The sequence below is a fragment of the Apus apus genome, chromosome 2 (genome assembly GCF_020740795.1).
Source record: "Apus apus isolate bApuApu2 chromosome 2, bApuApu2.pri.cur, whole genome shotgun sequence".
Classification (NCBI taxonomy): Eukaryota; Metazoa; Chordata; class Aves; order Apodiformes; family Apodidae; genus Apus; species Apus apus.
In genome coordinates, this window is record NC_067283.1 from 53301744 (window position 1) to 53316659 (window position 14916).

The window sequence follows — 14916 nt, forward strand, 5'->3', positions numbered from 1 at the left end:
CCTAAAGAATAAGGAAGAGCTCATCTGCAAGGAAGAGCTCATCTGCTCCAACTCTGATGCTGCACAGCTGGCCAAGAGGATTACTTTCGGGGTCTCCGAAAAGCCAAAAAATCTAACCTATAGCTGAAGAAAGAACACAGGGAAGGACAAATTGGTATGCTGAGGAGACACAGACACCTTCTGCGTTGGCTGGCTTGTCTTGTTCCAACATGCAGGGTCACACTAACCACAAGGCATGGGACTTGAAAATAGTTTTCACCAGGCTCAGCAGGAGGGCCCCAAGGAGCTCCTGGCCTTCCTGCACAGCGGGGGGCATGATTCAGCTTCCAGCATCATGTGAGCATGTTGCAACTAGGCAGTTCTCTGCCCTTACAAGAGGCTCATTTCAGGTAGCATTTTGTTTTTTCTTGTTCCATACTAAGAGCAAACTTCTCCCTAATTAGTCTCCTTAAGATACAGTAATTAAAACCTTTGGGTTTACAATAAAGGTGTCTACATGAAACAATATGTGGCTTGGCATCCTAAGTATCTGAGAAGGTTCAGGTAGGCTATCTTAACCCCAGCCAGGTGTGGAAACAGTACTGCTTATGGAGATTTCAGAAATTCATATGGTTTATGCCCAGAAATAAGCATTATGATCACACAGTCTGACCTCCTGTGTAGCACAAGATTTTCAGCCTCACCCTGTAATTTCTGCATTAGGTACACATCCTGTGGTTAACCGGCATCCTGTAGTGGGATTGTGGATTGAGTTTTGTATTGATTAAATTATGAATTGAGACAAATTACATTTTTAGCTTGCATTTTCAGTAGTTTAGGCTTGCTTCTATGTTTTGTTTTTCTTTTACGGTTTTGCAGAACTTCTCTTCTTTGCCGTCTAGTTCTTCAGTTCCTTCATGCAGGAGCAAAAACTTGAAGTCGCTTAACTTCCTTGGCTTGGGCTGGCACAGCCTGAATGCACCTTCCACAGTACTGTATAAAAGATACCTAGAAGAAGCTGTTGCATGAATACTGGAACTAAAGATTGGTTTTGTTTAGACTTGTATCCTTTAGAAATCCTATATATAATCTTTATGATAACCTGAACTTTCCTCCTTCCCTTACGTCTCATCCCCCCAGCAAAGAGCAGTTCATGCTAGGTGACTCTAATAGAGCCATGTCTGTACTTACTGGTGAGCCATTTGCAGCGAAACAGAAGATATAACAGCTGAGGTTTTGGGGGTTTTTAATGTCATCAGGGCAGTAATTTGGGTGTCTGTCAGCAGTTGCTGGTTTTCACAGCACTGGTAAGAACTTAACTTTCCTTGGGATTTCTACACTTTTGTCAAGATTGGCAGGTACAGAAGTTACTGTGTGTGGCAGGGACAAGGCAGACAAACGGATGATTAGAAAGACAGCTCAGACACGTAAACTTGTTTCCTTAGGAAATGGAGCTACAGATTATTACCTAGGGAATTTATGGTTCTTTAAAATTACTACCTCTGGGTATTCTTACTAGTCATCTTCCTTCCTGTCTTTCTCTGAATCTTCTCTTAAGGTCTTTGGGGGTTTGGGGAAGGAGTGGGACCAAGTGAGTCTGTACAAAAAGTTAGGCCAGATTTTTAGTGTTGTGAGGTGATACATGTGGGAAGCAGTAGACACCACCTTACTGCAACTTTCCTAAAGCTTTTTGGTGCCAAGAGCCCTCTCACAAAATTGCATTATTTGAATGGTGTAATTATGTGGGATTACTCTCAAATATGCAACCAGAGTGACTGATAAATTATTTCCTTTACTCCAGCAGTCATGCAAGACTAATTAGGTACAGTGAGTATGGTGACACTTTGAAAATGTAAAGTCTTATATAAATGTTGAGTAGTTTTTACACTGATTATATCCAGGATGTTGGTTGATAGGAAATACATAAAATGTTTTTAATGTATTTCTATATATGCATCTTCAGGTAAGAAAGTACTTTTATGAATGTACTTGACAGAATGTTTTAAGAATTAGGTAATGGATGCTTTGAATGCCTAAGTATGGATTTATAAGTGGCTTGAATTTTAGACACTCGTCTATGGCTATCAGACATAAACTATGTATATGCTCTGCCTGTCAACTCATTCCTGTCACAGTACATCAGCTTTTACCTCCTCAGTTCCTTGGACATTGTAGACTTCTCATAGCTCTCCCATGGCAGTCAGCGTTGGTCAAATGATAAAAGGCAAACAGATGGCTTGTAGATATTTCTAGTATTGATACTATCTACTGCCCTAGTGATTTTACTGTTTACTACTACTACTCTTTAGTCTTTTATTTATATCTGTGTTTGTATGACACCTAGAACAAGGTGTAGGTTTTTTTATTACCATTTGAAAAACTTTGTCCATTCTCTGCGCTCTCAGTTACTCATTCTTCTCATCCTGCCAAAGTTTTCCACCCTCTCAGTTGTGCTGGATGCCAAGTGAACACAGTGTGGCTGTACTCTCAGTGGGGGAAGAAGTAGAAGCTGCAGTGAGGGAAGGAGCAGCAAATCTTTGAATATTATCTTCTTAATTCCTTTTTTTGAATCCATTATGAGTGGATCTTGAAAGGTAAATCACCAGCTCAAATGTAATGCAAAAGGAAAGGATTTTTTTCCCAGCAAATAAATAGATTCCTGAAAAGTCTCCCAAGCTCCCAAACTTTCAGATCTGTGGCAAGAAACAGAAAAATGTGGGAGTTGCCCAGTTATGAGAGAGCAGGTCATTAATTCTGGAGATCCCTTGAAGCCTCTGTGCACTATTCAAACTAGCAGGACTTTTTAATGACCTTTTTTTTTTCTTGTATGTACTTTTCTACTTTATTTGTCATCAAGGTGAAGAAACCTGATGTAAAAGCAGTGTAGCCAAGCTGGGCTTCACTGTGTGCTCAGGCACCCCATCTTCTCAACTGTGAATAGTTGATTGACAGAAGTCATGGCTGGGACCAAAGGGAAAAGACCAGACACACAAACTGAAGTCAACTCCTGGTAACATATCTCTGCATACATCACTTCTAACATGAAAATGTCCTATGAATGACATGACAGCTGTGAAACCCCTCTTGCTGACATTCTGTATTTTCTTTTTTTTCCTTTTCATTGCCTTAAAAGACACTGCTTGTTTCCCACAGATCCTCCTTTAGGCCAGTTTCATAACCAGCTGATTTCATACTTGAAACACTTGACCTGTAGCGTATATGGGATCTGGGAGCACATGTATTGGCTGTGGGCCATCACTGTTGACTGTGGATGATATTTCTTTGGAATTGCAGAACTGTTATGTAGCAACACCATGTTATTGGAAGAGGCACAAGTGTTTGGTTGGTTTTCATATGATTCCTCCATGTATATAAACTGCAGTGAGCTGGGGTAGAAATGACTAATGAGTGGCATTGGCTTTCTCATTTTTGCAACTGTATATTCCAAAAGCAGAATGTATACACATACATTAGCTCAAACTTCCCCTTTCTTTTCCTTGTCACACTTGAATAATGAGAACTAGTCATGACTTTTCCCTGAGCTTGGCTGTCCCCAGGCCTGATTCCCTCTGCATAGTCTGAGAGTTAAATGCTTCAATATGCACTAACCTGTGCTGTAGAAAAAGTGTTGCCCAGTGACTTTGCAGAGTGCTGCGAGACTGCTATTTGGCAGCACAAAGCAAAGGTTATTACCTTTACCCATTTTTAGATAGTGTGCTTTGCACCTTTAATATAATTCTAACTCAACTTTTAATTTCTGCTACTCATAGAGTAACACTGACTGCTTCTGCAGCCCCAAGTCTCAGCAATGCCCAGTGACACTTTGCAACGACTGCTGCATGTTTCACCTGTTCAGGGTGAATGTTCAAAGACATTTTGTTCCTGCAGGGCCCTTCCTGTGGTTTTGTCTCATTTTTGTCTTTTGCTTTAATGTGTTTAGTATGTCTTAATTTAATATATCAGTTTGCTGCCTAGCAATACAATAGTAGATAGGCACTAGAGAAACAGAACTTATGATGATGATACTGAGTTCAAATACTAGGGAAGTCTTCGAGATATCATGGTATGATTGTCATTGTGGTTGCAACTGATACAAATTTTGATTTACTGTTGCATTAATAACTCTTGTACATTACATGGTGTGCACAGCATGTATTTTAGCAATGTGCCAAAGCCAAAATTATAATAATAAAATAAGATTAGCCTAGAATATAAATGTGGTGGAAAAGCCCTTTGGCTTACTGGCAATGAAAATCAAAGCAAAAAAGAGACACAGGCTCCTTTTAACAAGACAAGGATAAATCACAGCTACCACTCCTTCCTTCAGTGCTTTTTTTCAGGTTACTGTGTATGTCCCTTTAACTTCATTGCTGAATTGAGTATAGTGTCCTCTTTACAGCCAGGATGCCCAGGTGACTGCTGCCTTACCTCCTCCAGCTGGTAACCCTGCTTCCACCGCAGCAAAATCCTGTTTTCATCTGCAAGGCTCCCTGTAACTCGCCCACATGCAAATGCTTCTGACCTCAATTAAAGCAGTTCACCTCTCTCTGCCTCAAGGGATGGTTTCCTCTTAAGGCAGTTGTGTTTAATTAGCATTTGCATAGCATTCTGCTGGTTGCACTCTGGGAGCGTTGTTGGGTAGGAGCGTGGGATTGCTGAAGCCTGACTGGCAAGCTTTGCACCCTCCTAATTGACACAGAAGCCAAGTAGAAGTTACACAAGGAAAGAACAGAGAATCGTTAATGATGGATCATTAGCAAGTAGCTCCTTTGAATGAATGTAGATAACTTTATAAGTCTATCAAAGTGAAAAGTAGCATGATGAATTATGCATCAGACAATAAAAGCTCAAGGAAGACACTGGTTTTATAATTGCTGTATAATTTTCTAGCATGCTCTAGTTTGGAAGATTAATTTCTTTGGGAAGTGTGAAGCATTCTATGCCTGTTGTACACTTAATGTCATTTTTGTTTTTCTCTCATTAGAAGTTTTATTCTGTGTCTTTTGATGTTGCTGCAAAAACTCCTAGGGTCTGAGATACGCAATTTTTATACTAGCAAAAATTTGCACAAGCAATTAAAAAGTGTATAGCTGTTAAACTAGTTCCTTTCAGGGTTTGTTGATTTCTCGGTGTAAAGAGCTCTCAGATACACACACCTGAAATAAGATTGCTTTGTATCTCGATGTTGTTTTTTTAATTATATAGAAATTGCCTAATAGTTTTGTGGCTACATTGAATTTCTAGACTAATAAGTCTCTAAGGGGCATTTCTGCTCTGAAATTATCTTCAAAAGCATTTCAGTTGGCACAACTAGATCATTCCTGTGGCTTGCACTAGTGCCAGTTCAGCCCTCAGTCAGGCCTAGGAAGAGGAATTAATACAAATATTGCCTAGTGCCTACCTGTCACTTTAAAATTTACTGATCTCTTACTTGAGATTTTCTCTGAAAATTGAACTGTGTTCAAAATGAGCAGAATTAGAGGAATGAGTTGATAGAAAAGTTATCACTGATGTGAGCTGTTTCTTCACTTTCATGAATATTAGTGGGTGAAAGGGCACAGTGAGAGATCACGTAATCCATCAGCAAGCCCCAGGAATCAGCTGTAGAATCTGCTATGGTGGAATAATTCTTGTTCCTAAAGACCTGGTTGATTTGAACTCAGCAGCCTTCTTGCATGGCCTGTTGCAGCATTTTGCTACATTTTAAAATTTTTTTTCTATTTTTTGAAGACATATTTCTCCTTAGGTCCTTCTCCTTAGGTCCATGATCCCACTGTGTTCAGTTTGTCCTGTTTTCCCTGATCATTTCAGTTGCTGTCCTGTAGAACCCCTCTGGGTATTACAGATGGCTGTGCAGTGGGGGCCCCACACCAGACACTGCTCCAGCTGTGACCTGCCAGCCCTAACTAGAGCAAAATGATTATTTCATGTGTCCTGCAGCCTTTTCTCTTGTTTGTACATCGCTCTATGATGCTTGCCTTTTTTGCAACAGCATGATGCTGCTGACTCATCTTCACTTTGTGATCTAGAATAAACCCTAGCTATTGCTACCTTGGTATTTGTCCTCTGCCCTGTATCTACATAATTAAAGGTAGTTAACTTCCCCTTGACAGAATGCAATTTCACCCTCTTCTATCAGACCATTTCTCCAGTGTAGCCAGGTCATTGTGAAATCTACTTCACAGTCAGTTTTAGCTTAAGTCCTCAGAAACCTGAGCAGGTATGATCTGAGTTCTACCAGGCAACCCACTAAAAATATACCAATAGATTTCTCTGAAGCTCACTTGAAACATTGTGCTTTTTAGAAGACCCCAGGTAGCAATTCTCTGAATGTGATTTCCCTCTCAGTATTGCACCTGGCTTCAAGTTTACCCAGACTGTGTTCTTTCATGAGTTTATGGAAAAGAGTAGAGAATTTTCTTTCTGCAAGTCAAATCTTATCTGGCATCCTAGTGGTCAGAGGGTAGTCTCACCTGACTTTAGATGGTAGAGGTCTGCATCTAAGTTATTTGCCTGCCAACTCCATTAAGGAGAAACCTAGGTGATCACAATTCATCTGGCCAAGTTTCATAATTTACCAGTGTCTTAGAAGAACTACACTGTGTGTCTTTTCATCTGCGGTGATTCCAAAGGGAATCTAAGCAACAAAACATCTATATCTAGGCTATTGGCATCTAAAGTTAGATGGGATGTACCTCACCTCCAGCCCTTCTCCTGGTAGAAAAACAAGAGATTGAGCTATTTTTTCTTCATAGATACATGCTGGCTGTTACTCATCTCCTGAGTACTTTCAGTGTGATTATTTGCTCTAGTATATAATGGAACTTAATTAAGTAATCTGGTCTTTTATTTCCCAGTTCAACTTCCTTTCCTTTTTAAATACAGGAACCATACCTGACCTCTTCCAGGAGCATACTCATCAGGAACATACCAAATCAGCTTGAAAAAAAATGGGTTTTTCGAGGCATTCTTTACCTTATTTGGGCCTGCTTGTAGGTGAATACCTTTACTGTATTAATGATTTGATCACAAAATTATTGAGGACTGATGAAAAAATGGCATATTTTAGCATGCTGTGTGACCTTTGTCAGCATCTCTCCTCAAATAAGTACTCAAATATTAACTCAACTTCCCTATTCATGCTCTTATAGGATGACTTCTCCCTGTGGTTCATTTCCCTTACTGGGAACATCCTATTTCTTCAGAAAGAAGTCAGACACAGTTCTGCCTAGTAAGATGCCCTATGTATTTCTTTGCATTTCTAAGTAAAGCTGTAGTGTCATAGGCAAAGACATTACTTAAAACTTTTTCTGTAATTCTTTTAGATGATATAATAAAGAGCTTAAGTGCAAATAGAGGAAATATTTTGCCAATTGTCCAAAGGATCGAAGGTTCTTGAATTTTGTATAAAAGTTTTCAACTGATAATTTGGGAAATTAATGTCCTCTCTTTCTCTATCAAATGGTATTTCTATGCATACACTGGGCATACACCTCAGTTTTGATTGCAGTCTAAATTTATGGCTCATTTCCTCTTCTGAGCCTGACAGTAATTGTTATAGCTGCTAGTCTGCAAGCAACTATACTGAAATCTCTGCTCAGTTGACTACAGGAAAAATTGACATCTGACTACCTGCAATAGACATAAAAGTCTTCATATTGTTGCCAGCTTCCCTAAGTGATTTTCACCTTTGAAGTTATTCTTGCTGTATTAAAAAAAAAACAACATTGTTGAGTTTCTTATGGCTGCTGCTGCCTATATTTTTGACAGAAAACATGAAACAAGCTTGAAGTGTCTTTGCTGTGCATTATGTCAGTTCTACATCACCTCAGTGTAATGGAGCTTGCTGCAGAGGCACTTGAGCTGTTGTTAACTGCAGATGGTGCTTCCCATCATCTGGTGCACTGTTCCAACATCAGTAGCAGTGTGTTAAGATGACATTTCATTGTGTTCTTATGGTTGTGCTGCCTCCTGTCTAGACAGAGTGTGGGGGTATCTGCACCAGATCCCGTTGTGTGGGCTGGGCATGGTCTGGGCACTGTTGTTCAGCTAGCAGAGAGTGGTAGACTGTGATGCAGTGTGTGACTCAGAGCACCCCGACACACACACCACTGGGAAAAGGGTGAAGACATTCCTAACATTGGACAAATATTCAGCAGGTCTGCTTTTGAGTGAACTACTTGAATCTGGCTTATTGGTACATTATTCTGAACTGGAATTTTTTAGTGTGTAACTCCAGAATATGACATTTCTGTGATAAGGAGTGTGATAAGACCACCAGAAAAGTGACACACTTGCCTTTAAACTAACATAGACACTTAAATATAAATATGGGCAGCAGCTTTCGAAAGTAATTTCCCTTCTGTCTGCTTCTTTTACAGGACCAGGTGTCAGATACAGTGAATTTGCTGTGTCTCATCCCAAGCCACCTCCTCTTGTTGGACAGCATACAGTGGAGATACTGAAGGGCATGCTGGGGTATGAGGATGATGCCATAGAAGAACTGCTCCGCACTGGTGCTGTGTCTCAGCATGAGGTCAGATAAGGAACATTAGCTACATTCCTTCACACTGAGTTCACATTACTTTGTCCTCTCTTTACTCCCTTCAGCTCCCCTAATGGGACTCCAAGAGAAGACATAATGTAATTCCTAATTTTCTTCCATGTGTGTTTGTATGATTTTAACTCTGATGTATCAAATAAACAATCTCATAGTGCCTAAGTGAAAGATTTTCTTGGAGGGGGTGGTGGTAAATGTAATTATACAGTCCTGTGTGGCTATTCATTTTCTGTACTTCATATGGGAAATGGAGTTCTTATAATAATTACAGTAATTGCCTAAATGTTTGTCCCCAGAAGGACATAATGTTAGTGAAAAGAAGCAGAACCTTAAAAAGCTGTATACTAGACTCCCGATTTACAGAAAGCTGTTCTGTACGATTATTTTAGTAGGAAATAAATTGTTTACAAAGCAGTGGTTTATTTGATTGATTTTGAACAGAATAATCAGTCATGAACACTTTGTTCATCTCTATTTTTAATCCTGGGCAGAGTAACCATTGCAAAACCCACTTCTGTTCCCTGGTATTCCCAATTACCAGTAGTCTTTATATTACATTGCATGGTCAGGACAATCCCAGTATGTTAGCAGAAATAAGCTGAAATTGGCACAGTTAGTCAGTTATGAAACAAGCCTATTCCAAGATCAGTTGAGAGACAAACTGTGATTGAGTAGTCTTTTGTAATTTGATTCAGAAAGGCCCAAGGTACTGTTGATTAAACATTGAGCCACACAAAAAAACCCCCACATGCTGCATGTCAAATCCCAGAACTTGCCAGACTTTTCAGTCTGGCTCTGTGGGTAGGTACTGATCCCTGTCTCTGACTCCAGTTGCCATCCAAAGCACCTTTCATTATGGAAAGAACAAAGGTTAAAATCTGCGCAAAACTTTTGACTCAGTCAAAACCCCCATGGTGAGAGTTGACAAACATTCCTCAGATTTAGTAATAAGATCCTGCAGTAGGGTTGGTCTTAAGAGTAAGGCACTATGCACTGCTAGGAGGAGGAAGAATTTGATCTGTGACAAGTAGTAAGGAAAAGATTAAAAAAGAGCCATTTCTTCTCTGCAAACCAATTTGGCAGTACTTCACTCACAGAAGAAATGCCACGCTCCTCTATCACAGCATATAATTTACAGCTAAAGTAAACTCAGCATATGGGAAGGGTCTAACCTTTGTTGTATGCACTCTGGGAGTGAGGCAAAGCCTTTCTATTCTTAGAACTAAACAAAACTAACTCAAATTGACACTCAACACATAACATCCGTATTTCTCCCAACATATCGGAAACAGGCCTGGCATTATAAGTAGCTTGTCACTTTGTTTCCACTCTAACAAACAACATCCTCTGTATTACACTTGAACTTCACAAGTCTAGGTTACCTTCTGAGGGAAGAAAAGAGGTTATTATATAATCAAATTCCAGTGGAACCCCACTGTGGTTGCTCATTTTTGAAGCCCAGTGTGTTTTGGTTCATTTGTTTGCTTGTTTTCACTGTGTTATTGTGTTCTTGTTTTCAGATCTTCTCCCTTTTTTTTTTTTTTTTTTTTTTTAATTCTCTCTTGCACTGCATTCCTGGCACTAAACTCCATACTCTGTCCATGTGCTAAAGACATCATGAGATCCTGGAAGAGTGACTTCTTAAATAAATATGGAAATAAATCTGAATTCAGAATAGGGACACCATAGGGAGAGAACTGAAACTGGATTGGAAGAGGTTTTGATGTAGTCCACCTTCCTTTTAATCTAAGGGGAACATCCCTTTTTGATGAGAAAAGCAGCAATTTGAATTCAGCTTCACATAAAGTGGATAATCTGGCATTGAACTGAACTTTGTTTACTAATGAAAACTATTTAGCTTGTTCAGATAACATTCACAAATAAAATTGCTGGTTTTACTTTGTTAAGGGCTTTACTCCTCCCATTTCTAAGAATCACATATATAAGATATAGTAAAATATTGCTCAGTTTTTGCTCAGTTTTGAGTTTCAGTCACATCCTGGAGTGCCTCAAAAACCACTTCTTAAGAGAAGAAATAGACAGCCCTACCTGAGGGGATGCGTTATTGGACCTGGTGGTCACAAATGCAAGTGAACTCATCAGGGATGTCAAAGTTGAAGGCAGCCTGGACTGCAGTGATCATGCACTAGTGCAGTTCACTGTCCCAGGGGGCATGAGGCAGATGAGCACAGTCAGGACCCTACAATTTAGGAAAGCAAGCTTCCAGCTCTTCCAGGAGTTAGTAAATAGGCCCCTCTGGGAAACGGCCCTCAGGGACAAGGGAGCAGAACAGAGCTGGCAGATCTTTAAGGATGCTTTCCATAGAGGACAAGACATCTCAGTCCCCAGTGTAAGAAATCAAGCAAGGAAGGCGAGAGACCAGCGTGGCTGAGTCGAGACCTGCTGATCAAACTAAAAGGCAAGATGGAACTGCACAGGCAGTGGAAGTGGGGACAGGTATCCTGGGAAAAGTATAGGGATATTGCCTGGTTTTGTAGGGAAGAGATCAGGATTGCCAAGGTGCACCTGGTGCTGAACTTGGCAAGGGATGTAAAGAATACCAAGAAGGGCTTCTACAGGTATGTAAACCAGAAAAGAAAGGGTAAAGAAAGTGTTGCCCCACCCCCAGATGAGAAAAAAATGGTGAACTAGTAACAACAGAGGAGAAGGCTGAGATTCTCAACAACTTTTTGCCTCCACAGCCTCCCTGGACAGCCTGTTCCAGTGCTCTGTCACCCTCACCCCAAAGAAGTTTTTCCTCATATTTAAATGGAACTTCCTATGTTCCAGCTTGTACCCGTTGCCCCTTGTCCTGTCACTGGGAAAAGAGTCTGGCTCCACCCTCCTTCCACCCACCCTTTAGATACTTCTAGGCATTAATACAGTCTCCCCTCAGCCTTCTCTTCTCCAGGCTAAACAGTCCCAGCTCTCTCAGCCTTTCCTCATAAGGAAGATGCTCCAAAACCCCAGTCATCTTTATTGCCCTCTGCTGGACTCTCTCGAGTAGTTCCCTGTTTCTCTTGAATTGGGGAGCCAAGAACTAGAGAGTAATGTGCTCTAAGCAATCCTGCTTTAGCAGGGGAGTTGTACTAGATGATCTCTACAGGTCCCTTCCAACTCTGATAATTCTGTGATTCTGTAATTCACTGGCAACCTCTCTCCTCGTGGCTCTCAAGTTGATGGCCCACAAGTTGGAGACCAGGGAAACAAACTTCCTCCCACCGTAAGTGAGGACAAGGTTTATGACCACCTGAAGAACCTGAACATACACAAGTCCATGCGACCTGATGAGATGCATCCTGGAGTCCTGAAGGAGTTGGCTGATACAGTTGTCAAGCCACTCTCCATGACAATTGAAAAGTCATGGCAGTCAGGTGAAGCCCCTAGTGACTGGAAGAAAGGAAACATTGCCCTAATTTTTAAAAAGGGTGGAAAGGAGGACCCTGCGAACTACTGACCTGTCAGCCTCCCCTCTGTCCCTGGGAAGAGCATGGAACAGATCCTCCTAGAAGACATGCTAAGGCACATGGAGGACTGGCATGGCTTTACTAGGGGTAAATTCTGCCTGACCAACCTAGTGGCTTTTTACAATGGAGTGACTGCATCAGTGGACAAGGGAAGACCTATGGATGTCACCTATCTGGACTTCTGCAAGGCCTTTGAAATGGCCCCCATAACATCCTTCTCTCTGAGTTGGAGAGATATGGGTTTGACGGGTGGACTCTTCAGTGGATAAGGAACTGGCTGGATGGTCACATCCAAAGAGTAGTGATCAATGGCTCAATGTCCAGATGGAAAATTGTGACAAGTGGTGTCCCTCAGGGGTCTGTACTGGGACCAGTGTGGTTTACTATCTTCATTAGTGATATAGACAGTGGCATTGCGAGCACCCTCAGCAAGTTTACCAATGACACCAAGTTGGGTGGTGTGCTTGATATGCCAGAGGGACAGGATACCGTCCAGAGGGACCTGCACAAGCTGGAGAAATGGGCCCAGGTGAACCTCATGAAGTTCAACAAGATCAAGTGCGGGGTCCTGCACCTGGGCCAGGGCAACCAGAGATATGAATAGAGGCTGGGGGTAGACATACGAGAGAGCAGCCCTGTGTAAAAATACCTGGGGGTACTAGAGGCAAAAGCTGGACAAGAGCCACCAAGGTTCAGTTACAGCCCAGAAGGCCAACTACATGCTGGGCTGCATCAAAAGAAGTGTGGCCAGCAGATCAAGAGAGGTGATTCTGCCCTGGTGAGACCTCACCTGGAGTACTGCATCCAGCTCTGGAGCCCCCAACACAAGAAGGATGTGGATCTGTTGGAGTGTGTCCAGAGGAGGGCCACAAACATGATCTGAGGGCATGAGCACCTCTCTTATGAAGATAGACTGAGGCAGTTGGGGTTGTTCAGCCTGAAGGAGTCTCCAGGGGGACCTTATAGTGACCTACCAATACCTGAAAGGGGCCCAGAAGAAGGCTGGGGAAGAGCTGTTCACTGGGAAATGTAATGAGAGGACAAGGGGTAATGGTTTTAAGCTAGGTTGGACATTAGAAAGAAGTTCTTTAATATGGGGGTGGTGGATCACTGGAATGGGTTGCCTAGAGAGGTGGTGGAAGCCCCATCCCTGGAGTCATTCAAGGTGTTTGATGGGGCTCTGAGCAATCTAGTCTAGTTGGAGATGTCCCTGCTTATTGTAGGGGGAGTCTAGATGACCTTTAGAGGTCCCTTCCAATGCAATGTATTCTATGATTCTATAATTCTATGAAATTTTGCCCTTTCACAAGGTTTGGTCCTTTGGTTTGGGATTATTTGGAGGTCAGTTAAATATTTGTCTTCATAATATCTTAGCTGTTATAGTACCCTTTTTCCTTTAATAATGAACAAATAAATGCAGAAAAAGAGTATTTACAAAATTTACTGCACTCTTCCAAGGAATCTTCAGGAATACATGTCTCTAGAGCTCAGTTACATTTTGAAAATCTTGTAATTTCAAAACGGTTTTATTTTGTACTGCAAAACTGGAAATCAACCATCACACGGGATTTTGGACTCCGTAAACTGAGATCCCTCCAATTTCAAGGAAGAAATGTAGTTAGGAATGACTATACACAGCTGCCTCTGGGAATGAATGTTTTCTTTTCTCTCCTTAAGATGGAAAGGAGTCTGCTGGTGCTGCCATGATGTGTGTGTGGTATTGGCTTTAATTTCACTTGATTTACACATAATTATATTAAAAAAAAAAAAAAAAGAGAGACTTACAGGACACACCTGATGTGTGGTTCAAAACTGAACTCACCTATAGCTGTTTGCCAGGATGATGTAACTACTATTGGAAAGGGAGATTTCCATTTTGGCATCCATTCTGTCTCCATGGTCCCTGGCCCCTTTGGCTCCGTTCTCTGCATTGGGGAATCCCATTGTTCTTGTATTGTCTTGACCATGAAAAATCTTTCCTCAGCCCCCCTCACATAACTGTCTTCCTTTCTTTTCTATGGAAGGTGGTAAAGCTCTTTATCAGTAATAAATCACCCAGAAAACTGCAAAACTGGTGGAGTCAGGCTGCTTTTGCATAGCCTCAGGATCTCACTGGAGGATATTTTAATGCATCAAAAGAAAATTCCAACTGAACAGCAGGCAAATGGATAGTAATGGAGTTTTCCTACTCCTGTGCAGCTCTTGTTCTTGGTGTCTCTTCCCCAGGATCTTGCCATGCACCTGGAAATCTCTGCAGGGTTTTCTACATTGGGTGCTATATAATTGACATTCAAAAGTAGGTCTTGTTTGATTAGTGGCCAGGAGGGAGAAGTTACCCACTAGCAGAAGCCCACCAGCCTATGTAGCAGTCCAGCCTATGAAGCCACGTTCATGTGATGATTAATCTGTTGAAACAGATCATTTAGTTGTGCTGAAAGGCAAATGCTCCTTTTCTTCTCAGGTTTATAAAATCAAAGTCAACAGAAATAAACAACGTTATTTTTGACTATATATATATATATATGTATAAAAACAGAGAAAGGGAAAATATCCCCCTTCTTGCTTTACATACAAAATATAAAGGTCCTCTTTTTTTATAGTTCATTGAAATAGAAGCTTTTGATTCCTGTTGATATTAATCAGAGTTTTGGCCTTGCCTCTTCAGAGATTAGAGCTGTCTAATGACAACGTGCTAAGGCTAAAGTAGCAGGAAGAATAACTCTTCCAGTGAGTGTGCATTCATACTCAAAAACTGGGGAGAGCATTTTAATTAAATTGTCATGCAGCTCTGCCACCCCCAGAGCATTGTAAATCCTCAGCCTGGTGAACATGTTGATAAAAGGCAGCTAGGCATCTCTATGACTAAAATGGTCGTGATTTCTTTTAATATCTAAATGACAAGACACAGTT

At 41.2% G+C, this 14916-nt stretch overlaps 1 protein-coding gene across 5 annotated transcripts in view; it reads left to right on the forward strand.

The window, feature by feature from the left end:
• The window catches only part of SUGCT (succinyl-CoA:glutarate-CoA transferase), a 323003-nt gene extending 314050 nt beyond the window's left edge, over positions 1 to 8953 (forward strand). For 4 of the 5 annotated variants that reach the window (XM_051610119.1, XM_051610122.1, XM_051610123.1 and 1 more), the window contains one exon: positions 8361 to 8953. In XM_051610119.1, coding sequence (XP_051466079.1) covers positions 8361 to 8524 — 164 coding nt within the window. In that variant the 3' untranslated portion in view covers positions 8525 to 8953. The remainder of the gene's footprint in view (positions 1 to 8360) is intronic. The other variant, XM_051610125.1, reaches the window with a different exon arrangement.
• The last annotated feature ends 5963 nt before the right edge of the window (positions 8954 to 14916 follow it).